Raw genomic sequence first — 27,838 nt, forward strand, 5'->3', positions numbered from 1 at the left:
CTGAGGGTCAGGTCTTGACACGTTCCTGAATAACATAGCAACACCTGAGGGAATGGCATCTAAAACAATTGCAAAATCTTTAGGTGTTACAGGGACCTTGTAAAGTGATAAGAATTCTTTATAACTGAGTAAAAGACCCTCTGCATTTACCAGTTGGCTCACCAATAGGACATTATTTCGGAACCAATATTCTAAAAACAGAGAGGTATTTTTATACAATATATCCTGATTATTCCATATATAATATCTGTGTGGAGAAAAATTGTGTTTATAAATTAAGGACCATGACAAGAATTCCTGCCGATGAAAAGCAGAAAGTTTCACTGGAACATTGTCAATATTATAATTGCAAAACAACATGAAGTTAAGGCCACCAAAAGTAGAGAAGACATGAGGAATAAAATTCCAGATAGAAGTGGGTCTTCTTAGGAATAGTTTTATCCAATTGATCTTAAATGTATTATTTAAAGTAGTAAAGTCCAGAAAATTCAGTCCACCATTCTCATAAGTGTTTATTACAACAGTTTTCCTAATGTAATGTGTACGGTTTCTCCACAGAAAGTTGAAAAGCATCTGGTCTATCTCCTTGCTTATTTTACTGTCAAGATATAAAGATAGAGCGCCATATGTTAGTCTAGAGATACCTTCAGCCTTGGTTATTAGGACTACCTTTTAAAGATAAGTCCCTCTGTAGCCATTGATTTAGTTTCTTCTGGGTTTGTTTTAATAAGAGGGTTAAAATTTAGTAAGCCTCTAGACTTCTGATCCTTTGTAATGGTTATGCCTAAATATGTAAGTTCTTCTTTTACTGGAATACCATAATATGAAGGTGTCACACAATCTTTGACAGCTATGAGTTCACATGTATTAATGTTAAGATATAGACCAGACGCTTTGGAAAAGGATTGTATCACATTGATCGATATGAGAATTTGATTAGCGTCTTTCAGAAAATGTGTAGTATCGTCAGCCAGCTGGCTTATAATAATTTCTTTACCAGCTATGGAAATACCTTGTACAGGACTATTATTTAAAGAATTTGCAAGAAGTTGGGTGATTAATAAAAACAGGTACGGAGAGATAGGACAACCTTGCCTAATTCCTCTCTTTAACTCAAATCTAGGTGAGGTGCCATATTTCAATTTGATAGAGCTGTTACCATTTGCATAGAGTGTCTTAATAGCCTTACATTAAAAAAATCCCCAAAGCCAAGTCTCTCAAGGGAGTGGAAGAGAAACTGATGCTCTACTGTGTCAAATGCTTTATAAAAATCTAAAAATAATATGAAGCTATCCTCAGTTATTAGGTCTGAGTAGTCAAGTACATCTAATACTAGTCTGTCATTGTTAGAAATATGTCTGTTCCTCATGAAGCCAGACTGTGTTTCATCAATGATTGCGTCCAGGACTTCTTTAATTATTTTTGCAAGTAGTAAGGCTAATATCTTAGTCATTATTAAGAAGACAAATTGGACGCCATAGTACAGTAGTATGGTGCCCCTGGAATAAATTTGGGTAAAGTGCCTTGCTTAAGGCACAGCCGGCTATGCTATTCGTGGGTTTGGATTAGGGTTAACTAAAAGCCACAAAATAAAATCAACTTTTGACATTAATTTGACAACAAAATGTATTAAATTCCCTCAAATTACATAGGAACAGAAAAAGCGTCTGTACTTTAGAATATTATAATGCAATATTTTATGCATGAAGTTGTGGTCTGTCATCTTTAAAAATATATTTTTTATGTGTTCTTGCCTGACTTTAATCATTTGTCAATAAAAAAAAAGTATTTAAAAAATATAAATAAATATTGTTTTGTTTAAAGAATATTTATCCCTGTTCTAATTTCATGGTCAAGATCATGACATTGATGGTCAAATTAAATAGCTATAATTGTGCAATTTGTCAACTACTTTTTTAAGTTTCTTTTTTCTGGTGATACAATTTGATTAATTATATTAGACTCCAAATGATTGGTCACTACTGTCTGTATTTATCTATATCATGAATACTATTATAATAATGTGCTACATTTAATATTATTACTGACAGAACTGACATGTTTTATGAAACCTATGACATTTGTAGAGCATCAGGAGTGTGAGTGGTGCAGTTTGTACAAAGAAAGCATTTGGAGCTTTATGATGTAAATAACATAACAGGCTAAGGAGGTTCTGACAAACAAATCAAATGTATTTATAAAGTCCTTTTTACATCAGCACATGTCACAAAGTGCTTATGCAGAAACCCAGCCTAAAACCCCAAACAGCAAGCAATGCAGATGTAGAAGCAAGGTGGCTCTGAAAAACTCCCTAGAAAGGCAGGAACCTAGGAAGAAACCTAGAGAGGAACCAGGCTCTGAGGGGTGGCCAGTCCTCTTCTGGCTGTTCCGAGTGCAGATTATAAGAGTAAATGGCCATTAAGGCCAGATTGAACATCTTGAAGAACAAATGTCCATAGATGACCAGCAGGGTCAAATAATAATCACAGTCGTTGTAGAGGGTGCAACAGGTCAGTACCTCAGGAGTAAATGTCAGTTGGCTTTTCATAGCCTAGCATTCAGTGTTCGAGACAGCAGTTGCAGTAGATGGAGAGAGAGAGTAAAAAACAGCAGGTCCAGGACAAGGTAACACGTCCGGTGAACAGGTCAGGGTTCCATAGCCGCAAGCAGAACAATTGAAACTGGAGCAGCAGCACGGCCAGGTGGACTGTGACATGGTCCCTAGGGCTCAGGTCCTCCGGGAGGGGAGGAAGAGAGAGGGAATTAAATTCACACAGGACACCAGATAAGACAAGAGAATTACACCAGATATAACAGACCTACCCTATCCCCCTGGCACATACACTATTGCAGCATAGGTACTGGAGGCTGAGACGGGGGCGTCTGGGGACACAGTGGCCCCGTCCGACAATACTCCCAGACATTGCCAACCAGGCAGGATATAAACCCACTCGATTGGCCAAAGCACAGCCCCCACACCACTAGAGGGATATCAACAGACCACCAACTTACTACCCTAAGACAAGGCTCAGTATAGCCCACGAAGATCTCCTCCACGAGCCGGGGGGGCGCAAAACCAAGGGGGCGAAAACACAGCTTGTACATTAAGTAAAGTGTTCTGACATACGATCAAATGATCCGAGGAATTATCACCAACCAGTGGCAACCTGTCAATCATTTTGAGCCCCACATTTTAAGCAAAAAAAACCAAATATAAATATTTTTTGGGGGGGGCTTGTCTCTTTGTTATTTTGACATTAATACGTGTCACATATCAGTTTGAAAACAATTAAAAATATATATATCATTGAGTTAATAAAGTCGCATACAAACATGGTCTCTTTTTTTGTTTCCTGTCGTAAGGCAGCTCCAAAATGCAGGTGTTTCAGCCTCTCAGTGCTTCTGTGGTGGTGCGGCAAGCCTGCAGAAAATATGGACGTTGCGCTGTGATTGGCTCACTGTTCTGTCACTCATGGGGTCACCGCTAAGTCTAAGGTTTGTCGTGTCTTTACTATCATTAAATTGAAGAATTAGTTTTTATCAAAGATTCTCTGTAATGAGTATTACGAGATCAAACGGATTAATCATGTAATTGTAATTAACTAGTAAGTTGGGGCACCAAGGAAAATATTCAGATTAAAGTTGTAATTTCCTAAAATAACTTTTCAGATATTTTATATCTGATCATAATTAATTATTTACTTTACCTCACTTTTAGTCTCATTCCAAACGTCGTAAATTGTTGGTTATCTGCACTAACCCAGTCTTCACTATGAGTCATCCATACATCAATTGTCTTAAATAATTTATTACTAACTAAGTAATTCACAGAAATGCATAAACAAACCAACAAAGTCAATATGGTTACAAGAAATGATAAGGGAATGTGCCCTAGTGGGCTAAACCGGCATCGCGGCTTGGTGGACAAAACGGGGAGTGGGGGTCAGCTGAGAAGTCACTACAGAGTTAATAATTATAACAATTTAAATGCTAATCCTTTGCACATGAACGCTCACTCATTCGGGAACAATTGCAATCAATATATATATTTACGCTCAGTGTGTCGTCTTCATCGCTGTTGAAAAGTTTGTTTCTTTTGTAGAATTGTCCGTCTCTCTCTCTCCGTCTGTCGTCTGTTGTTGTTAGAGTGGATTGTTCAGAGTGACAATCATTCATTATAGGATGGATGTTTCGGCGGTTGTCGTTCTTCACGTTCAATGATACCGAATTCCTAGTTGCAGACTAGAAATGAATATCAAAGACTTGTTCTTATTCTGTCGGTATCGATAGTCTAAGAGTTTAACCACGTGGTATGGTTAAAAGATTCAGCAATGGTCTACAACCTTTGTACTCCCATGATTGAGAGAAACATGGTCTGGTGATAACTTCTCAAAGTTGGGTTTTGTTCAGAATTGCAGAAAAGAGGCTGTCCCAGGATGCCTGAACCTATTGGGTTCAGGGGCGGTCCTCTGATTTAGTTAAACTCAAAAGGGATTTGGAGTTTCCTTTATTAAACAGTCCAAAATCACATTGTAAAATTGTGTAAACAGTATCATACTCACTCATTCATCTTACACAACAATTAGATGTTAACAGCGTTATGGTAATGTGGCCACACCGTCTCCCATGAGCTTCCCCAAGTTGTAACAAACGGACCAGTTCGTAGCTGGATTCTTCACCGATCTTTTATACTTTCTCCAGAACATGAAATTTGTTCGGACCTCAAGTTCTGTGAGGTAGAAGAAATCCCTTTGTTCTCTATGAAAATTCACTCTGTCTCTTATACTGTGTGGCCATGAGGCAGGTCTTCTCCTCAGGAATTTACGACCTCTCTCTGACCACAGCAACCTAGTTGAAGGAGGCAGGGAGAGGGGGGTGGGGCTTGCTGTACCCAAAGAGGGCAATGTCGTGACAGGGTAGAGATAGAAAATTCTAGCCCCTTGGGTGCTGCCATAGTGTTTCATTAGAAGTGCCCATCCAAGATGGCTCAAGGTCATTGGTCACAGATAAAATGACATCAAATCATGTTATATGTACAGTAGCTTTGATTGGACTGATCATGTCAACATCATACTTTCAAAATCTTAGCTAACAGTCATCATCATGAATCAAGTCGACATTCTACTGGCAAATCATTTTTAATCCTTGACATATGAAGAGAAAAAAAGAAGAAAAAATATAAATAAAACTTATCTGTGCTCATCATCCATTGCACATAAACATTACACAACAAGTTGGAAATCGCAAATTCAACAATGAGTGGTTTGGAAGGTATCAGTAACAGTGGCTAACTGCAAGTAATGCAAATAAATCACTAGCCTGCTATTCAGTGGATTGGCTGTGTGGTTCCAAATCTGGGATTAAGGTGCTCTTTTCCAAGTGAAAAATTATAAACATTCAACAAAGGCCATGCTGTGAATGAAGCATGAGTTGTGCGGCGCTCAAAACAACTGTTAACTAATAACTGCGAAAACTTGACATCAGTGAGTTCAAGGCAACTGGGAAGTCGTGAATAAACAAGCAACACTGAAGCATGCATGAGAGCACCAGCTGTTCTGGACGACTGTGTGATAACGCTCTCGGTAGCAGATATGAGCATGAGCTTTAAACAGATCAACATTCACAAATCCGAGGGGCCAGACGGATTACCAGGACCTGTACTCAAAGCACGCACGGACCAACTGTCAAGTGTCTTCACTGACATTTTCAACTTCTCCCTAACCGAGTCTGTAATACCTCCATGATTCAAGCAGACCACCATAGTCCCTGTGCCCAAGGAAGCGAAGGTAACCTGCCTAAATGATTACCGCCCGTAGTACTCATGTCAGTAGCCATGAAGTGCTTTGAAAGGCTGGTCATGCACACATCAACAGCATCCTCCTGGATACCCTAGACCCACACCAATTCGCATAACACCCCAACAGATCCACAGATGACGCAGATCTCAATCGCACTCCACAATGCCCTTTCCCTCCTGGACAAAAGGAACACCTATGTGAAAATGCTGTTCATTAACTACAGCTCAGCGTTCAACACCATAGTGCCCACGAAGCTCATCACTAAGCTAAGGACCCTGGGACTAAACAGCTTCGTCTGCAACTGGATCCTGGACTTCCTGACGGTCCGCCCCGAGGTGTTAAGGATAGGCAACATCACGTCTGTTTACACTGATCCTCAACACTGGGGCCCCTCGGGGGGTGTGTGCTTAGTCCACTCCTGTACTCCCTGTTCACCCAGAACTGCGTGGCCAAACACGACTCCAACACCATCATTAAGTTTGCTGACAACACAACAGTGGTAGGCCTGATCACCGACAACGATGAGACAGCCTATAGGGAGGAGGTCAGAGACCTGGCAGTGTGCTTCCAAGACAACAACCTCTCCCTCAATGTGAGCAAGACAAAGGAGCTGATCGTGGACTACAGGAAAAGGCGGGCCGAACAGGCCCCCATTAACATCGACGAGGCTGTAGTGGAGCGGGTGGAGAGCTTCAAGTTCCTTGGTGTCCAAATCACCAACGAACTATCATTGTCCAAACACACCAAAACAGTTGTGAAGGGGGCACGACAACACCTAGATCCCCTCAAGAGACTGAAAAGATTTGGCATGGGTCCCCAGATCCTCAAAAGGTTCTACAACTGCACCATCGAGAGCATCCTGACCGGTTGCATCACCGCCTGGTATGGTAACTGCTCGACATCTGACCGTAAGGCTCTACAGAGGGTAGTGGGTATGGCCCAGTACATCACTGGGGCCAAGCTTCCTGCCATCCAGGACCTACATACTAGGCGGTGTCAGAGGAAAGCCCAAAAATTGTCAAAGACTCCAGTCACCCAAGTCATAGATTGCTTTCTCTGCTACTGCATGTTAAACGGTACCAGAGCGCCAAGTATAGGACCAAAAGGCTCCTTAACAGCTTCTGCCCCCAAGCCATAAGACTGCTGAACATTTAGCCAAATGGATTATTTACATTGACCACCCCCCCATCCATTTGTTTTTTACACTGCTGCTATCTGCTGTTTATTATCTACGCATAGTCACTTCACCCCTACCTACATGTACAAATTACCTCGACTAACCTGTATCCCCGCACGGTACCCCCTGTATACAGCATTGTTATTGTTATTTTGTTGTGATACTTTTTATTATTTTTGACTTTAGTTTCTTTGCTAAACATTTTCTTAACTCTTTCTTGAACTGCACTGTTGTTTAAGGGCTTGTAAGTAAGCATTTCACAGTAAGGTTTACACATGTTGTATTCGGCGCATGTGACAAATAAAGTTTGATTTGATTTGAAAATACTTTTGAATGGTCATTCAACTCGGAATTGTAAATCCGGCTTCTTTCTAGACCTACGATCTGAAGATCAATGACGTCATCTTGATTCGACCTTGTTTTTTTCTGAGTTCCCAGTTGTTTTGAAAGCACCATAAATCCAGAGAATGCCAGACTTTGTTGTTCACCTTCCTGTTCAAATGAGCCCAGCACAACCAGTTGAGTCCAAAAATGTATTGTATGCTGCTGCATAAATTATGTAATATGCCAATGAGATATGTATACTGTAAGCTAAGAAAGTAATACTAAGTGTATGTTGTGTAGTAAGATGTTAGTAGCTCATGTGCATCACCCTAATAATTTGGTCTATTTACCCCTCTTCACTTCGCCTACTGTTCTGATTTGGTGGTGCACATGTAGCCTATAACCTGTTTTAGAGAAATATAATCATTGAATATTGTAAGAGCTTTCATTGTCTGCTTATATGCCCCCTTTATTTATCCTACGGTTCTGACTTGGTGTACAGGGAAAACACTGTAAGAATGGCCCATGTTCTGAATTCTGTCACTGTATATTTCAAAGGTGCTAAAAAAATAGTTATATTGACTACGTCATTCCAAGCTCGCTCATTAATGTCTTAATCGAAATGACGGATTGCCTCTAATCCATTTATCGTCCCCTTATGCCATAGTTTGTACATCTCAATTGTCATTAGAAACCACATTTGTTTAAGCAAGTCAGCCATATCAGCTATGTTTATGTAAATGAGGCTGGTGAAACTGTTTCGCTGCCAGACAAGGCCCTACTGATAGCCAGGTGTAGCAGTGGTAAGATGTTGTGACTGCTGTTGGGACGCTTTATCTAGGCCGTTTGTGGGCACCGTTTGTCAATTCATTAATTGTTTAGTGTTGTGTTGCGTTGTGGCTTTGCTGGCATGCAAAGCCACACGTTATTTTTTTTTCTTGCCCCACCAAGATTTACATGCTAAAATCGCCACTGTCTCCAAAGTCAGTGGGCGGTGGGCATAGAGATCCTCCTAAATTACATATGCTATGTCATAATCCTTTAAAATTCCAGAATGGAGTGAAAATGGCAGCCATTTTGGTCTGAGGGAAATCCAAACCAGTCTAAAAAGAATGAATGGCAGTAGAGGCATTAGGTGATGCATTTCCTGCTTTTACTTATGCAGGAAAATAAAAGGCATGTAATATATCAGAAATTGTGTATTAAAAACATTGTCACCCCAAAATATTGTTGCATAATTATAAATACAGTGATGAAGCTTTAATACACATGTTCTGCATAAATAGCCTCTAAAATATAAGTAAACAGAACACACATTTCTAAAATTGTGTTTTCTTGAGAAGCTGTGAGTGTTATTATATGATACAATATCAGTAGGCCTACTTGTTGCATTTACAATTTGAATAAGTCCTTTCATCAACTGATTTATCTCAGTTGGTAGAGCATGGCGCTTGCAGCGTTCGATTCCCACGGGAGACAAGTATGAAAAGCAGTATTAAAATGTGTACACTCGCTACTGTAAGTCGCTCTGGATAAGAGCGTCTGCTAAATGGCTAAAATGTAAATGTAATTTCAGACAGTGAATGGCTGTGGATTGACTGCATTATTTAAACGGAATGCTGGCATATTGGCAGTTAATTAGCAGCTTCTCCTTCACCCAAAGTTGATGTTCTGAAAGAGCTAAATAATCTGGATCCCTACAAATCAGCTGGGCTATACAATCTGGACCCTCTCTTTCTAAAATGATCCACCGAAATTGTTGCAACCCCTATTACTAGCCTATTCAACCTCTCTTTCGTATCGTCTGAGATTCAAAAAGATTTGACAGCTGCCGCAGACATCCCCCTCTTGAAAGGGGGAGATACTCTAGACCCAAACTGTTATAGACCTATATCCATCCTGCCCTGCCTTACTAAAATCTTTGAAAGTCAAGTTAACAAACAGATCACCGACCATTTCGAATCCCACCGTACCTTCTCCACTATGCAATCTGGTTTCAGAGCTAGTCATGGGTGCACCTCAGCCACGCTCAAGGTCCTAAACGATATCATAACCGCCATCAATAAAAGACAGTACTGTACAGCCGTCTTCATCGACCTGGCCAAGGCTTTCGACTCTGTCAATCACCACACTCTTATTGGTAGACTCAACAGCCTTGGCTTCTCAAATGACTGCCTCGCCTGGTTCACCTACTACATCTCAGATAGAGTTCAGTGTGTCAAATCGGAGGACCTGTTGTCCGGACCTCTGGCAGTCTCTATGGGGGTGCCACAAGGTTCAATTCTTGGGCTGACTCTTTTCTCTGTATACATCAATGATGTCGCTCTTGCTGCTGGTGATTCTCTGATCCACCTCTACGCAGGCGACACAATTCTGTATACATCTGGCCCTTCATTGGAGACTGTGCTAACAAACCTCCAAACGATCATCAATGCCATACAACACTCCTTCCGAGGCCTCCAACTGCTTTTAAATGCAAGTAAAACTAAGTGCATGCTCTTCAACCGATTGCTGCCCACACCCTCCCGCCCGAGTAGCATCACTACTCTGCACAGTTCTGACTTAGAATATGTGGACAACTACAAATACTTAGGTGTCTAGCTAGACTGTAAACTCTCCTTCCAGACTCACATTAAGCATCTCCAATCCAAAATTAAATCTAGAATCGGCTTCCGATTTCGCAACAAAGCCTCCTTCACTCATGCTGCCAAACATACCCTCGCAAAACTGACTATCCTACCAATCCTCGACTTCGGTGATGTCATTTACAAAATAGCCTCCAACATGCTACTCAGCAAATTGGATGCAGTCTATCACAGTGCCATCAGTTTTGTCACTAAAGCCCCATATACACCCACCACTACAACCTGTACGCTCTCGTTGGCTGGCCCTCACTACATATTCATGACCAAACCCACTGGTTCCAGGTCATCTATAAGTCTATGCTAGGTAATGCCCCACCTTATCTCAGCTCACTGGTCACCATAGCAACACCCACCCATAGCATGCCCTCCAGCAGGTATGTTTCACTGGTCATCCCAAAAGCCAACACTTCATTTGGCTGCCTTTCCTCCCAGTTCTCTGCTGCCAATGACTGGAACGAATTGCAAAAAACACTGGAGCTGGAGTCTTATATCTCCCTCTCTAACTTTAAGCATCAGCTGTCAGAGCAGCTTACCGATCACTGTACCTGTACACAGCCAATCTGTAAATAGCACACCCAACTACCTCACCCCCATATTATTACTTACCCTCTTGCTCTTTTGCACCCCAGTATCTCTACTTGCACATCATCATCTGCACATCCATCACTCCAGTGTTCATGCTAAATTGTAATTATTTATTCACTATGGCCTATTTATTGCCTACCTCCCTACTCTTCTACATTTGCACACACTGTACATACTGTGCGTTTGATTATGTGTAACTCTGTGTTGTTTGCTTGTCAGGTCGCAGTTGTAAATGAGAACTTGTTCTCAACTGGCCTAACTGGTTGAATAAAGCTGAAAAAATATATATACAAAATATGGAATTATGCCTCTAAAACTGGCTGCCATTCCTCTAACAAACATACAGTGCAGATAAGGTTCAAATTCATTGTTTTACACAATAAAATAAAGGTAAAATAAAAATATTATCACAGCAGTGGCGAACCATGGTTGACTAACTCCCTTACCAAAATGGCTGACCTTTTAGACTATCATAAGGTTGATGGCGATTGGTGAGTCACGAATTTCCCAGCATGCACTGCAAATCAGTTATTTTTATGGGTTGGATTTTCTGAGAGGCGTTGCCGCACTAGAAGCGAGTAGTTTTTAACCTCCGCAGCCAAGCAATTGTTCATACAAACGCATTTGCAGCCGCCTACAGTGAACTTCTTGTCAATTTATCCGGAACCTTTCATTATGGCCAACTACATTCATGTACCCGACGAGGCGCCCGCTGTACCCAAAATAGATGTCACGTTAGACGAGAACGATTACAGATCTGGTGCATTGAGACTGATCAAGGAACTGAGACCATTCTGGAAACCATCCGAGGTCAAAATGAAGGTATTACATTTGTCACATTCGACGTATTAATTAATAATATTTTTCTACCATGAGCGTAAGAGACTAGTCAGTCGTCATCTGTCGCATACTGCTTACCAGGCAGCTATTACATAATTCTGAAACTGGAGTGTTGCGCCTTTTTAAATAGAAGCTGCGTCAACTTGCTAGCTAGCAACAGTGTAGCATTCAAGCCAGCCGATTGACGGATGAAAAGAGGCAGTGGAATTCATAGGCCTCTTTTGCTTGACGTAGTTTGCATGATCTAGTAAGATCAGTAAGTAACTCACTGTGCGTCCTGTATCACATCAAGAGATTGTAACAAAGCATCTATCAAATTCAAGGCTATTATAGGCGTCATCAGGCACAAAACACAATTAGCCAGGTTTAGTAGTTGACAAATAGCTAGCTATATGCATTGGCACCAGATCAAATCTTCGTATGTCTTTGTAATATTAAGTGCCAGTTCAAGACAACTTCCAGGAATCTATGATCATGAGTAGTGGGACTGGTTGCCAAGTAACGTTAACTCAACTCCAACAAGGAGCTGAGCGCAGACTAGATCTCGAAAACCCTTCAGCCACATTACATTCGCCCACATTTGGCGCCCGTGTAAACTACAATTCCGACGCTGTGTTTTAACGTTTAAAAACGTCAACCATCGGTTTCGAAACATTGTGATATACCCCTTGTCTTTGTCAGCGAGATATAAACGTTAAAATAAAAACGATTGCTACTTGCTGTAGCAGTTTTGCACATGTCCATTCAATGCTTGCCTCCAGGTGACGAACTACACTTCTTCTCCTGTTAGCTTACACACTGGTATTCGGTGCACGCTAGATGACTAATTAGCACAGGTGGCTACGTCTTCCGTCTGTCTTCCGTAAACAAGCGCTGTAACTTGGAGATATGACCGTGTGGGTACACTAACCCTATAAAGGTGTCGTAATTTATCTATATTCAGTACTTGCTGATATGAAAGATACGTTCCTCATCTTTCCAAAACAGTACCGCAGTGAACTATGCATGTTATTGTTTAGAGTAAGAGTTGGGGCTCTTGAATATGCACTATGCAGAAATCGCTCTGCCATTGCCTGGTTGTTGACAAAACAAGCACGTAGTCATTGAACCATCTGAACCGCTTTGAAATATATTGGTGTACAAAGGGAAAAAACGGAAGCATAGAAATAGCGCACACAGAACATATCGAACATAACATACCGCTTCTTAGACTTGCTTTCAATAAGACTGATAGATCTATAACGCACATTCTGTGTAGGTCGCCCAAAAAGTTGCATATTGCAGCAAAACTTCACCTATCAATATCTATGAATGAGGTAAGTTTTATTTTTTATTAACCTCTGACTCTTTTGATACTTTGATGCATCGATACTTCAAAAATTTAAATGTTCAAACCCTGTAGCAACTGATAATGTAATAACTGCCAATAAAGTAATGGGCTCCTAATAATTGTATAACTTTTACATTTATAATGTAATGTTGATCATTTAATAAATATGCTTAACACAAATTAATAGTTTTGGCTCATTATGCATTGATTATTACATTATAAAGTGGGCAAATGTTTTTATCAATAGTGTACAGACTTAAACCAATAATGTAATGACAACCTAAAATCACTCTTTTAAAGCTGAAATATGTCACTTTTTGGGCAACCTGACTATATTCACATAGAAATGTGAGTTCTTTGGATCTGTTATTCTCATTGAAAGTGCATTTTTTTTCCCAGGCTTCCTGATAAGTTTTGTTTGTGATTATTTTACTTTCAGTTTTGTACACCAGCTTCAAACAGCTGAAAATGCCAAATACATTTTGGTAATGGAAAATATATTTCACAGCAGTTTAGATGGTACAATGACTCGACACTATACGTGCTTGTTTTGTCACATTAAGTGAATTATTCGATTTTTAGCAACTAGGATAGTGTGGAGTGATTTAAAGGAAAATGTCAATTTTTCCACTTCATATTCATCATCTCCAACACCACCCCATCACCAATTATGAGTAGGCATTGTCTACTAATTGGTTGACCTCATTGGGAACACATCTTCCTATATAACAATTTTTTTACTACAAAGTGTAGAAATGCACAATTTTCACATGGTGCATTCGGAAAGTATTCAGACCCCTTCCCCTTTTCCACATTGTTACGTTACAGCCGTATTCCAAAATGTATAAAATATTTTTTTACACACAATAACCCACAATGACAAAGCGAAAACAGGTTTTTAGAAATGTGTGCTAATTTATAATAAAAAATATTTAAAAAATACCTGATTTACATAAGTAATTCAACCCTTTGCCATGAGACTCAAAATTGAGCTCCGGTACATCCTGTTTCCATTGATCTTTCTTGATGTTTCTCCAACTTGATTGGAGCCCACCTGTGGGAAATTCAATTGATTGGACATGATTTGGAAAGGCACACGCCTGTCTATATAACATCCCCACAGTTGACAGTGCATGTCGGAGCAAAAACCAATCCATGTGGTTAAAGGAATTGTCCGTAGAGCTCCGAGACAGGATTGTGTCGAGGGACAGCTCTGGGGGAGGGTACCAAAACATTTCCACAGCTTTGAAGGTCCCAAGAACACAGTGGCCTCCATCATTCTTAAATGGGAGAAGTTTGGAACCACCAAGACTCTTCCTAGAGCTGGCCGCCGGCCAAACTGAGCAATCTGGGGAGAAGGACCTAGGTCAGGGAGGTGACCAAGAACCCGATGGTCACTCGGACAGAGCTGCAGAGTTCCATCTCCACAGAGCTGGTTCTTCCAAGGATGGTTGTCCTTCTGGGACCGGACAACCATCTCTGCAGCACTCCACCAATCAGGCCTTTATGGTAGCGGCCAGACGGAAGCCACTCCTCAGTAAAAGACACATGACAGCCCGCTAAAGGACTCTCGGACCATGAGAAACAAGATTATCTGGTCTGATGAAACCAAAATTGAACTCTTTGGCCTGAATGCCAAGTGTCTCGTCTGGAAGAAACCTGGCAGCTTCCCTACAGCGAAATATGGTGGTGGCAGCATCATGCTGTGGGGATGTTTTTCAGCAGCAGGGACTGGGAGACTAGTCAGAATAGCCCGATCGTTAATCGAGGGAAAGATGAACAGAGCAAAGTGCTCAGGACCTCAGTTTGGTGAGAAGGTTCACCTTCTAACAGGAAAACGACCCTAAGCACACAGCCAAGACAACGCAGGAGTGGCTTCGGGACAAGTCTCTGAATGTTCATAATTAAGTGGCTCAGCCAGAGCCCGGACTTGAACCAGATCGAACATCTCTGGAGAGACCTGAAAATAATTGTGAAGCAACACTCCCCGTGAAGCAACACTCCCCGTCCAACCTGACAGAGCTTGTGAGGATCTGCAGAGAAGAATGGAAGAAACTTCCCAAATACAGGTGTGTCAAGCTTGTAACGTCATACCCAAGAAGACTCGAGGATATCATCGCTACCAAAGGTGTTTCAACAAGGTACTGAGTAAAGGGTCTGAATACTTATGTAAATGTGAGATTGAAAATTTTTTTATAATACATTTGCAAAAAATGTTGTAAACATGTTTTTGCTTTGTTATTACTGGGGTATTGTGTATAGATTGAGAGGAAAAACTACTTAATCCAATCTGAGTTTCTCCTGGGCTCTGTGATTTAAAGTTGGACTTGTCTAAATGGTAAACACACTTTTGACAAAGGAGACATAACCTAGTTGGTTAATTTGCATCAGGACATAGTTTTCCATTAACTGGTCTTATCACCCACTAGTCATGTGGTTTGTTCTTGGCAAACTTTTACTAACCTACCACACAGGTTTACACCACCTAGCTTATGTGAACAAGTAGAACAAGTCTGTCATGCATGCTGATCGTTAAACGGGCGGTATCGTCAGACTAGTGACCATACAAGAGTGTCACGATTGGGGCAATTTCAGTTTCCACATCCTAAATAAAAACAACTGGGTGGTCGTCTTGATGAACACAGAATGGGGGTGTGGTTTCTCTATGTAAACACAGCTCTAGGGGGAGTGTTGTGGGCAGGGTAGACATACACACATACACACACACAATCACCCTGCCTCTTTTCATTCACAAAGCAAGGACTCAGCACATGCCAGCCTTGGCTTCCTCCTGCAAAATAAAATTCCGGACATGCCTCTACGCTCATGGTCAATCCCTGATGGTGTATACGATCAGGGGTGGAATGCCTGCCCCCCCCCCAACCCCCACAGAAATGTTCCAGTGTTCATTGGGGATGAAAACCACCATTGGGTTTAAACCCACCCAGACAATTCCTCTTTTCCGTCAATGCATTCTGGGGTCCTTTTTGTTTTTCCATCGGATCCGAAATCAATTGACAACCTATAAAAGGAACCATAGAATTCAGTCCCAGGATGAAAATGATACTGCAGTAGGTGGCAGGATACTGTGTGTGAATGGTAGAGGGCCGCGCTTGCAGACATATTCGTATTTAGAAATGTCCTTGTCCGTAGTATTAATCGAAATATGATAAAGCTGTAGCCTACCTGACAGGAAGTCTACTGTACCTGTAGTATAGGGTACCTATAGTAAATCAGCTATATAATAGGGGTCTATAGCCATCCCTGTTATGAAATCCTGCATGACTTGACATAAGCCTGTGAATAACTGAGTCAATTGTCCTAAATAGATTGCAATAATTTGTCTTCCAATCATCTTTTTCTCTCAGTTCTTCACAGATGGAATCACCAATAAGTTGCTGGGCTGCTACGTGGGCGTGGTCATGCAGGATGTGGTCCTGGTGCGTATCTATGGCAACAAGACAGAGCTGTTTGTGGACCGGGAGAACGAGGTGAAGAGTTTCCGGACGCTCCACGCACACCGCTGCGCCCCTCGTCTCTACTGTACCTTCAACAACGGCCTCTGCTATGAGTTCCTACAGGGCCAGGCGCTGGAACCCGAACACATCCGCAGCCTGCCCACATCCAGGTACAGCGACAGATAGCCCACCTCGCTGAGTACAACCCCCCCCCCCCTCCCTTAGGTTTGGATAGAAAAGAGTAGAAACTCTGAGCTATCCTACCAGGCCCTAATCGTAGAAGAACTACTCCCACATAAAACAGGCAGTGCTCTACGTACACCACACCTTTTGAATTCATGTTCAGGTGAAACTACAGTACACCTGCACTTTACACATTCCATAACCTTCGGCATTGTCATGTAAGGTGTGGTGCTTCTGTGAACCTAATATATGGGTGAGTCCGCATGGTAAGGTAACGGGACTTGTTCCCTTGAGGAACATTACTAACAGTGGAAACATGGGCCATAGATGGATAGCTACAGGTCAGGAGTGTGATTGAAAGCTCATCCTGGCTCTGGTTACGGAACCATTCTTTAGCTAAAGCCCAACCGCTCCAGGGCTATGCATTCAGTTCACAAGTGTCCAATATCGGGTACACCGAAGTACATAGACAAATATAGCCTCACCCGTAGGTGTGAACTCACCTTAAGCTTAGTGAGTTGGCAGTCTTGGGTTACTCCTATGACCTGACTTTCAGTATATTCTGGGATTCTTAACAAATATGGCCTCTAGTGTATAAGCTAGTACTGAAGTAAGAGTTTTACGGTCTTGGCCTCAAGAATTGGTCCCTCTTCTCAAAACCCCCTATCGCCGACTCACATGGCTTCCACCACCCTACAGGCTCATCGCGAGGCAGCTGGCTAAGTACCATGCCATCCATGCTCACAACGGATGGGTGCCCCAGTCAGACCTGTGGCTGACAATGGGCAAGTACTTCGCCCTGGTGCCCAAGTTCTTCCAAGACCCAGAGATGAACATGAGGTGAGTGGTGTAGATAAGGAAATGAACTGGGTCCCAATATCCAGACCTGCATGGTACGGGGGTATGAAGGCCTGTGTTGGCGTATTCATTCCACGCACACTGAATAGTATGCTAGTTGAGCTATTGGGACATAGTTGAGGTCTAGATAGGAGGACTGCGTTATCTTTGTCGGGACACCAGAAATCTGGAGGTTTCTCATCAATACCTTTTTTAAGGGTATAAAACTGTTATTATTGATGCTTGAATATTTTGCCTCCACCTATTTCCTACTTTATGACTCATTAATGTGGCCAGGAGTTTTTCTAGGTAAGGTCTGTTTACATAGTGATGAGGAAACTCCCTGGGGCTCTAGTTTGGAACTTTCCACCAGGAAGCTATTGAATGGAACACTAGAGTTATACGAGAGATGCTTGTCCTGTGACCTCTGGCATGCCTGAGCGATTGCACAGTGAGTGTCTTCCATTCCTCACATTGCTTCACCAGGTGTGTTTACCTGAAGAGGACGAGCCCCTCTGTCACTCAAACCACACCCACTATTCAGGAACAATATGTACCGTTGCCTAGTTAAATAAAAAATACTGTGCAGTTTTAGTTTGGGATGTTGACCGTTTTAATAAAGTCATGTGGATTGGAGATTATGCACTATTCTTGGAGTTTCAAGCCTTTTACAAGACTCCTCTATGCAGTCATAGTTTATTGATCTGAGATTACGTGTTGATGAGTTTACTCTTGACTGATGTCAGTTTTCTAGCAGATTCCAACCCTCTTTTATTGGTTCGATATGGAACAATAATACGGTACCTCTGATATTGCGCAACACCTCTACTTCTTTCCCTGTGTACTTTGGTAATCTCTCCTTCTCCCCCCCCCCCCCCCCCCCTGTCTCTCTGCCTCTTTCGCTCTCTTTCCTTTCTACCTCCACCCTCTCCCTCCATCCCCAGGTTAAACAGTGAGGTGCCTAGTCGAAGGCGACTGAGGGAAGAGATGGTGTGGATGCAGCAGAGTCTGTCTGTGCTGGGCTCTCCTGTAGTCCTCTGCCACAATGACCTGCTGTGTAAGAACATAATCTATAATCAGCAAGGAGGTGAGTTTCACCCTGCATGCCCAAACATACTATACTGCACTGCACCTAGCCACTATTGCACTGTCCACCACTACCCAGTCACAGGTAGGCCTGATTTCATATACTGCACCAGAGTTTGGGGTCAATTCCATTTTTAAATTCAGTCCATTCAGGAAGTCGACTGAAATTCCAATTCTGATTTTCCACAATGAAGACTAATGAGGAGAAATTGAATTTGTTTAGTTCTGGAGTTAAAATAGATTTGAAGAACTGCACTCCTGCTCTGCACGGCATTCTCCCAGTCACAAGCCACAAACCACAGGAAGGACTGACCATAGTGTTCAGTAGGTAAACATTTTGAGAGAACATTCTGAAACAGAGGAGGTATGAAGTATTCAAACTTGTTAAATTGGCTTATTTTGGTTTGTTTCAAAATGTTTTCTCCTGTTTTGCTCAACTGAACAGGGCCCTGGCTTTAGTGCATCTTGTGTAGCCAACTACCATCACAGAGCCAACAGGCTTTGCCCATCATGGTCATGCTAGCTAAGGGTGGGAAGGGAGGGAGCTCCGTAGCCCATTTACATTTTTATCAATACATGTTTTTATTTGTGGTTCTTTGGGAATGCTGTTTTGTTTGTGTTGTGAATGCCTTCGGTACTAACGGCCGCCCGTGTACAAAGAGGATGCAAGTAGAAATGGTCTCAGACCAGACTGTACCCGCTAGGTGGCCAATGGTTGCAGAGGGAGTGCTTTCACCGGAGGGTGGTGGAGGAGAGCATTCTTACCTGAGGCTAAGGTGGGGGAGAGGGATTCAGCTGGTTTTTACCTGAGAAAACATGGGAATGGGGGAGAGCGCTGTCTACCCCTTCGCTGATCTGTTCGGTGAGGGGGCGGGATGATCTCACAGCTCGTGTCCAGCTTTTCTCTCCTAAGAGTGACAGGCGGGAGCTCGCTGGCCAGCCAGAGGGAGGGTTGACGGACCCAGTTCAGAACACACCACTGTTCTACGCCTCAGCTCAGAGCAGCAGTAGGGCCTGTCTCACTCATTTCACTCAGACAGTGACTGACCGCTCTGTGTTAGCTAGCTCAGTGCACCATTTGCTCTTAGTACTTTCACTCCGTGACTGACGGCCCTTGCAGTGCTAGCTCTTTACCATACTGTTATCCAACCCAGTGCTAGACCACAGCTGGCTTACTTGGTGACAGGGTAGCTCTTTTCTGTTTTATGAGAGGGAGGAGAGGGAAACCTCAAGCTTTGGCAATAACAAAAAATAATCGCTGATAACATAACTAACTACAGTTAGTGTAGGCAGAGCACACAGCTTTTTCAACCACAATCTCTCAGCGAGTATTTTAGTACGGTCTCTGTGAGAGCAGAGGGAAGCCTCTTCCTTCCAACAATAACAAAGCAATTTACCCTCTGAAACTGACTAAATTGAAAGATTAGGGAAACTTTAAACTGATTTAAGATGTTTACAAGAGTCATTTCAGTTCACCCAATAAGAGAGCAGGGTTGTTTGTCTCATTAATCTGAAAAACAGTGTCCTCCCTTTTTTTTCCCCCCCCCAAGGCCTCATCGCTCTGTTTATCTTTCTGCTCTCAGTCAAGTCAGGTGATGAAGGGAGAGAAGTAGTCAAATTCTGCCCCAAGTCCCTGAGACTCAAACCCGTGCTGCTTAGTTTACAACAGAAAGCCACTCAATTAATCTCATTTACATAAGAGCAGGGAGGTGTCTTGCCATTAGGTCCCATGTGGACCAATCAGAGTGTAACTTTGAAGGGGCCTGTTCCGAAAAGGGGGAAGTGTGAGAGACCAAAGGAGAGGAGAGAAGTGGCAGTTTCTGCAGTTTGTGTGACCGTGGTTGTGTGTGTGAATGCGAGAGAGTGTGTCTGTGTCTGTGTGTGTGTGATGGATGTGAGTTTGCCCAAACCTTTTCGTCTGCTGTACAGGGCTACTAGCCACTGACTGGAGGTGTTCTGTTGTGTCCTGCTAGGACCGCCCGGCGTCCGGTAACCATCTCACGTGTCTTTACTAAGTCAACCTCAGAAACACACACCAGAACACTCATACACACACTGTATGTGGAACTGTACTGTGACAAACACATTTGTAATTTAGGGTGCTTCAACAAGCACTCTCTTGAATATGACCTGCATAGTAAATTAAATGATTAAATGATAAAGACCCAAAAGCATTTGACTGGGTATGTTTGTTGTCAGGGAGAGAGCTAAAACAGCTCTTTCAAGTTAGATTTTGGGGGTAAGGCTTTGCATGTTGACATCACCTCGTGTACCGTTTCTTTCGCTAGAGGGCAGTGTTGCGTCTCTTTACCTCCCAACACCACATTCCTTCTGCATGGTGCGTCTTTTTCCATCTTTCCACCACAATCACTTCCTCAACGCATGACCTTTTACCAAACCAATTCCACTGCAAGTTCCACAACGGCATATGAACCAATCTAGCCCAATATAAACTTGCCGTGGAAAGTCATATAGATTTCTAACCTTTTTTTAAATGACGCATTTCGACTCCTTTTCATATTCCTCTGTGTATTTATTTCTAACATCTCACTAACCAAACAACAAAAACGAAACATGTAAAAATGATACATTATTCCTCTGTGTATAATGGCATCTGTGAGCTAATTTGTTTGCGACGCCAAATCAGGAGATTTCCTGGAAAAAGTTGATAACTGACTATTGGATAATCCAATCCATTTTTCAATCACATTACTGGTTCCTGTAGCCTACGTTGGAATTGTGATCACCCCCACTCTTTTATATAATGGCAGAAAAAATGGAAGTGAAACCGAGAAGGAGAACATAAAATCTATCTCTTTTTGATTTCTATTTTGAAAATATCAAACTTCTACTTCTGAATGCTTTTTTTTGTTTGTTTTTTTGCTAACTCCTCTGACTGTTATATAACATGACAACCACTGTCATGACCACGCCAGTCAGAGGAATCAGCTAAAGCACATTTACCTGTTTTGGACCAGGCGAACTGCATGTCTGCATCAATTAGGCCTATATGTCTCTGCCCACTTTCTATGTGTCTGTCTGTCTGCCCACTTTCTATGTGTCTGCATTTTTATCAACTTCCTTGTCTTTGCTATTTTCACTTCACTTCAAAATGCAAACTCTTACTCCTCAACCCCAGAGGCCTACGGTATTTCCAGTAGGCTGTCAGTGAGGCATCAGAACCACTTAGACTAGAGAGAGGGATGATAATGGGTTAATAATGCACAGCTTTATCATTTCTAATGTGACGGTCTCTGTCCTGTACTAAACAAACCTTCCTCTCTGCTCCTTTCAGAAAATGTCAAGTTCATTGACTACGAATACGCTGGGTACAATTACCAAGCCTATGACATTGGGAACCACTTCAATGAATTTGCAGGTGAGTGTGTGTGTTTTGGGTCACGTTGCCAAGTGCGAATGCTCATTGGTCATGTTACTAAGTGCTGCGTGTACAGTATCTGTTGTGGTCCACTGTAGCTCAGTTGCTAAAGCATGGCACTTGCAATGCTAGGATAGTGGGTTCAATTCCAAGGGCCACTCGTAAAATGTGCACTCATGACTGCTTTGGATAAAACCATCTGCTAAATTACTATTATTATATTATGGTCAGTGTGTTAAGCTTGTTTGGTCATTGTACTAAGCATTTGTGTGTTTGACCTTTTACTTAGCGTGTGTGTGTGTGTGTGTGTGTGTCCTATGTAGGTCTGAATGAGGTGGACTACAGCCACTACCCAGAGCGGAGTTTGCAGCTACAGTGGCTGCGCTCCTACTTGGAGGCCTATAAGGAACACAAAGGTCAAGGGTCAGAGGTCACTGAGACAGAGGTGGAGGTGCTCTACGTACAGGTCAACCGCTTCTCCCTGGTGAGTTCACTTCTCCTTTTTTTTGTGTAGTTGATTTGTGGTTTCCACCCAAGACTAAGTTGGCGAACCTTCGTACATTTGTCACATTTTTTATTTGAGTTTTGTTTACAAGATGAAGTATTAGACTGATGTTTAGTGAGACTTTGACACTGGGAAATCAGCCAGTAACATTCCTAGGTAAAGATGAAAGGCTCTTTTTGAAACTTTTCAACAAGGAAATCTTCAATGCCAGTCATCTCTGTCTGTTTGTTCTCAGTTCACTGATCTGCCCTTCAACTTCCCTCCTTCATCCCCTCCGCTCTTCTCCGCTCACTTCTTTCAGAGAAACGACACAATGTACCCAACACAAATCAATTGCACAAGGATGTGTGTGTTCGGGCCAATCGCTCAAGGTTAATTGGTTAGTCCTTTTAATCAATGGTTAGGGCAGTGTAGTCTATTGTGTTGAACTGTCTCCTCTGGTACCTAGCAGAGATTGTTGTTTCCCTGAACACAGAGACACATCTAGAAGGTATGTCCCCTGGGAATTGATAGGCAGAGGAGAACTTTGAAAGAAACACACAGTAGACCTGCAAATGAGAGACAAATGAAGCTGGATAAATGGCTTTGTAAATATTTCAAATTGACTGACTGTTTGCTGTGCAACGGAAGTGCAGCACTGCTAATTTACCAGTGTACTTTACATGACAGCTTAGCTGAAGAAAGTTCCTAAGTGTTTGAATAGCAATAGAACAAAGGAGGGACCATACTAGGATCACCTTTTTTCTACAATGTCACATAGAGAGAAGTGACCTTGCAAACGTGTGGAAAACGAATGAGAAGAGTTAAGCATTGTTATGGACAATCGAGTCCCTGGGGGTATTATCCATACGTTAGCTATACATGGGGGTAGGGCCACAAATCCACAGGCTAAACAAACTGCAAAAGAAGCTTGCTGTTCCGGTTTTGAAGTAGGGAGACTCAATAGCTCCTTAGAGATTTCCAGGACGATCCTAGAATTCAGATTTTGCACAGTCAACAGTAGCACCCCCCTGGGCGACTATCCCAACTCCACCTGAGACTGAGGCCCTACCTCCTCCTTTGGTAACTACACGTGTGTTTACTGTAGATAGAAGTGGTAGCCTTGGTTTCTGCAACGCCTTTGTTGGTTGTTACTATGGGCTTTGTCATGTTTGCTGTGACAATGGTGTTAAAGATTTCCATTCTAGTCAGGACTATGAACACTGACCCACATTCAATAACATGACTATCCCCCATTCTTTTCCCCCCTCTCTCCAGGCATCTCATTTCTTCTGGGGCCTATGGGCTCTGATTCAGGCTGAGTTCTCCACCATTGATTTTGACTTCCTGGGGTAAGTGGCTTCAGAAATGTAGGTTTTGATCCAGAGACAAGTCGAGAGCTTGCCACTATAAGGTTCTGTCTGCAAAAAATATGCTTTTGAGATAATTGGCTGTGTAGTTCCGAACCCTCTTTGGTTTAAATGGTGTCAGCAATATTTCTGTTGTATTCGTTTCAACTTGCATTGGGGTATTTAGAGTACTATATAGGTAGAGAACATTGACCAGAACCAGGCTTTGTCGGTAACAAAATGTTGTCCGAAATGCAGATGGAATGTTATAGTCTCAAGCTCTCAAAGACATGACATTACAGCCCTAGCAGATATAACATATTCATAGTTTATGTGAGAATATGTTGAGTACTTTGTTTCACTCTGAATGACCTTCTGATGTTATGCCCTTAACGCAGCATCTTGTTTTATGATATTTTTAAATTTTTTATTTCACCTTTATTTAAATAGGCCATGGTGGCGAAGTAATTACAATATAGCAATTAAACACTGGAATGTTAGATCGGCAGAAGATGAATGTTCAAGTAGAGATAATGGGGTGCGAAGGAGCAAGATAAATAAATAAATACAGTATAGGGATGAGGTAGGTAGCTAGATGGGCTGTTTACAGGTGGGCTATGTATATTGTCACTGACTTGATATTGTGTTACTAACGTTGACGTACATTGGCTCGCTCGTTTCAGATACGCAGTCCTTCGCTTCAGCCAGTATTTCAAGATGAAGCCAGAGGTTGGAGCGCTGAACTTTCCAGAATAAAAGTCCTCCTCCCTATCTGGTCCTCATGTCCACCGTAGAGTGCCCTCTAGGGGGTGTCGGGAAAGAAGACCCGGAGAGAGCCTAGTCCACACTTCCTGTGGATTTAATTCGGCACTCACTAGAGACTCATAGAACCCGATGGGAACTTGTAGAACTATATTAGAACTCCTAGAACCCTATGGGAGCTTATAGAACTATATGATAACTCATAGAACCCTTTGAGAACTCATAGCTGTTAGTAACCATGACTCACCATCCATTGACACTCCACAGGGCCAATTCCATAGCATCACTGCTACAGACAGATCCCTACCTAGCTCGCTATAGAAGCCTAGAACCATGCACTTCTTCATAAAGACTAAAGTCTTTAAGACCCAGCCCTCCAAAATGTCAAAATATGCAAGGGGACAAAAGAGCACTATCAAGGCCTTTTTTGTTGTTTAAGGACAACCAAATGAAAACGGTGTCACGTAAAATATGGTGAATTCAGTGTGACATTCCAGTAGCATCTCTCACCCCAGTCTGTGCCCGTCCACAGGGGTAACTCACAACAGGGGAGACCTGGACCAATTCTGTAACTTGTCTCCTGTGTTGTGCTGCTGACTGACTGGGAATATTAGTGCGTGTGGGCTCACTCCGAGCCATTCCTATTGGATATATACATCTCTTATCTGGGCTCGCTGGTCCACTGATTATTTAGTCACCGGTATAGCTGTTGGTTTAATGGTAGGTTATATAGTAAGTTACCAATATGTGTTGGTGCACTTGGTATAGTCACCAATATATATATTTGTTGGTTAAATGGTTAGACTCACTTACGTACTGTCTCCTAGGTAACAGACAGGAGCGCATCAATCTTGTTTACATTCTGTTCCCCTGACTGAAACGACGTCCACTTCCTTACCGTGACTAGGCTGTAGTTTGATTCATGGGAAATGTGTCATGATGACGGCCAGGAATATTTCCTGACCATTTCCTGGTGAAACTCTGACCAGGAGAAACTCGGGGCCTTCTGGTCTGGAAACCCTCCAAGCCCAAGTCATGACTGTTATGTTCACTGTATTATAAGTCATTTAGATTGACTTTCTGTTTTATCATGTAACCTCATGGGGCAGTTGTATTTGGCTAGACTCCGCCTGATCCTGGACTAAAAGGCACTTTCAATGGAGAGTTGATGTTCAATGGTGTCACCTTTTGGAAGTGATTTTTAGTCCAGGAGTATAGGCTTAAGCTGGTATATTGTTGCCTGGCTACCCATCCACATCACTCCAGCCAACTGAAGTTTCTTCTCCACAATGAGTCTGGATTTGCCTCCCTCCCTGATGATTTCTAGAATGTGAACACATTCTGAGCGTTCTGATTGGTCCCAGAGTCGGGCCAGATCCGGGCCTACATGGATGACATTATCAACTTTGATACTCTGGTTAGATTCTGTTAGACCATCCAATCGCTGTTGAATTTGTTTTGTACAATGCCCCTCGTTTTGAAGTCACACAAACAACTTCTAGGATGGCAGTTTCAGACCGTGTATGTAGGGATCGATAGCGCAGCGGAATTAAATTCAGGGTGAGTCGTCTGACAAGGTTTAGTGCAACTCTGTGAGACAACTGAGGTAAGACCTATGATTGGAGGACCAACGGCTTTGGTAGGGAGTGTCTTTGAAAGATGCATCTTTAACTGAAAGATTCTAACAGTATAGTAGTTCATGTCTTCATCTGTTTATAATGTATGCGCTGCTTGGCTCTAGAAGTTCTTTACAACAAAAAGTTCCATCTAATAGGTAAAAACCAACCTACACCAAAGTGCTGGTCTTTTTTGCTTGTACATAATTGCACATTGTATTTTTCCATTTAGAAATAATACTATTGATAATGTACAATATTTACTTTTTAAAGTGCAGTTTTATACCTATTTAAGTGATCATCTGTTTTCTGACTGGGAGGTCTTGGAGTATGTTAGGAGTGTGTTAAAACAGATTCAACGTTGGTCAGGGCAGGTCTGTGCTGTCACTGCACAGACGCCGGGATGAAGAGACCTCTTGATAGGCTGCTGAAATGGCACCCTATTCCCTACATAGTGCACTACTTTTTGACATGGCGCTGGTCAACAGTGGTGCAGTGTATAGGGGGCTATTTCGAATGAAGACAGACTGTATTTTCCATTCATACTCAGCACTTCCATGCCAACGGTATCAGTCTGCAGATCTGCAGCCGTGGTCCTATGGGGTTGCTAGCACCTGTGAGAACCGCATTTCAAGGCACCTTTTCAGGGTGCGGCTGCGAGTCTATAGACCGATGCCGCCCTATACCCTACGCTCCTGACCTGTGCAGCCCCTCTACATGTTAAGTGAACCCCGTCGACTATAGCGAAGGAACCACCAACTGGGAAGTCAGCCAGGCGTTACGGTATATGTCTGTCTTAACTCTGTGTTCACTTGTTGTTTTGAGCATGTCTTTTTATTTTGATGTGGCTTTGTTTTAATGATAATCAACATGTCTGTTTTCTGGGTTTATGACTGCAGTGTCTGAGATGGTAGGTGTATGTTCCCTCACTGGGAAATGGAGGACGGGTCAGAAATCGATTGTTGTTGTTCAGATCCTAACTTGAGAGATGTGCGTTTTTAAGTTACTCAGCTTTTGTGAAAGTTCTCTACTGACATCTGTGCATGGATTTATGAAAAGGTTTGTTTTACACTTGACTCAAGTTAGGGTTGCGTTTGTGTGTTGTCCTTATCTGCAGACCATGCCATGTTTTTAACCACACAGGGTGCACAAATAGTGCGGAAGTATACTGTCAAATTGTACAGCTGTAGCTTACACACGTGCGCTATAATGTTAAAACGGAATCATAAGAACACTTCGTAACGCAAGTCTGTTTCCCTGTTGAGTTTCATTCTGAAATGAACACAAGACCACTTTTAAAAAAACAACATACTTTCAGCTTACTCAATACTGGTCTGCTTCTTTAAAGTTTGTATAAATGCTCTACTCTTATTTCTTCTCTGGCATTTGTAGCATATGTGTATATGTACATTTCAAAATCAAATGTAATATCTCTGCTTGAACTGTCAAATGTGAATGACTGTACATAGTTGTTTTTTTTCTAAACATTGCTCTTAACATCAAGTAGTCTTTTGTTTAACTGTGAAATAATCTTATCTTTTGAATACTGTACACAAGTGCTGTGAAAGGAGATTAAAGTCTATTAGCCAGTCCTGTTTCTTTTTTATATATGCACCTCTGGTAATATTTAGTCTCTTCGATTACTCCAAGCTGGAAGTATTTGCCTGTTAATTACAGATCTACCACAAGGTTACCAGGAGATGGCGCCAAACATGAAATGAAAGTCCAAGCGTTGTTGCATTTGTACAGGTAACCGCCAAAAATAAAAACACTCGAGTAAATGAGGATATAAAGTGTGGCTCAGTTGGAAGAACATGGCTCTTGCTGCACTTGGGTGGTGGGTTATATTCCCACGGGGGATCAGTATGAAAAATGGATGCGCTCACTACTGTAAGTTGCTCTGGATAAGTGTCTGCTAACTGATAAGACAATGTTAAAATACAGTGTATATAGAAAACAGGTGTGGTTCCTGAGGTAAATGAGCA

At 42.2% G+C, this 27,838-nt stretch overlaps 1 protein-coding gene across 1 annotated transcript; it reads left to right on the plus strand.

Annotated features, from left to right (window-relative positions):
* Positions 1–11,059: 11,059 nt before the first annotated feature.
* On the plus strand, positions 11,060–27,444 carry LOC109896736 (ethanolamine kinase 1). Its single transcript, XM_020491054.2, has 8 exons — positions 11,060–11,351; positions 16,068–16,327; positions 17,040–17,180; positions 18,122–18,264; positions 21,559–21,642; positions 21,966–22,126; positions 23,405–23,478; positions 24,159–27,444. The coding sequence occupies exons 1-8, from the start codon at positions 11,205–11,207 to the stop codon at positions 24,229–24,231; spliced, it is 1,083 nt and encodes a 360-aa protein (XP_020346643.1). The 5' UTR covers positions 11,060–11,204; the 3' UTR covers positions 24,232–27,444.
* Positions 27,445–27,838: the final 394 nt, after the last annotated feature.

This window comes from Oncorhynchus kisutch, linkage group LG9 (assembly GCF_002021735.2).
Source record: "Oncorhynchus kisutch isolate 150728-3 linkage group LG9, Okis_V2, whole genome shotgun sequence".
Lineage (NCBI taxonomy): Eukaryota > Metazoa > Chordata > Actinopteri > Salmoniformes > Salmonidae > Oncorhynchus > Oncorhynchus kisutch.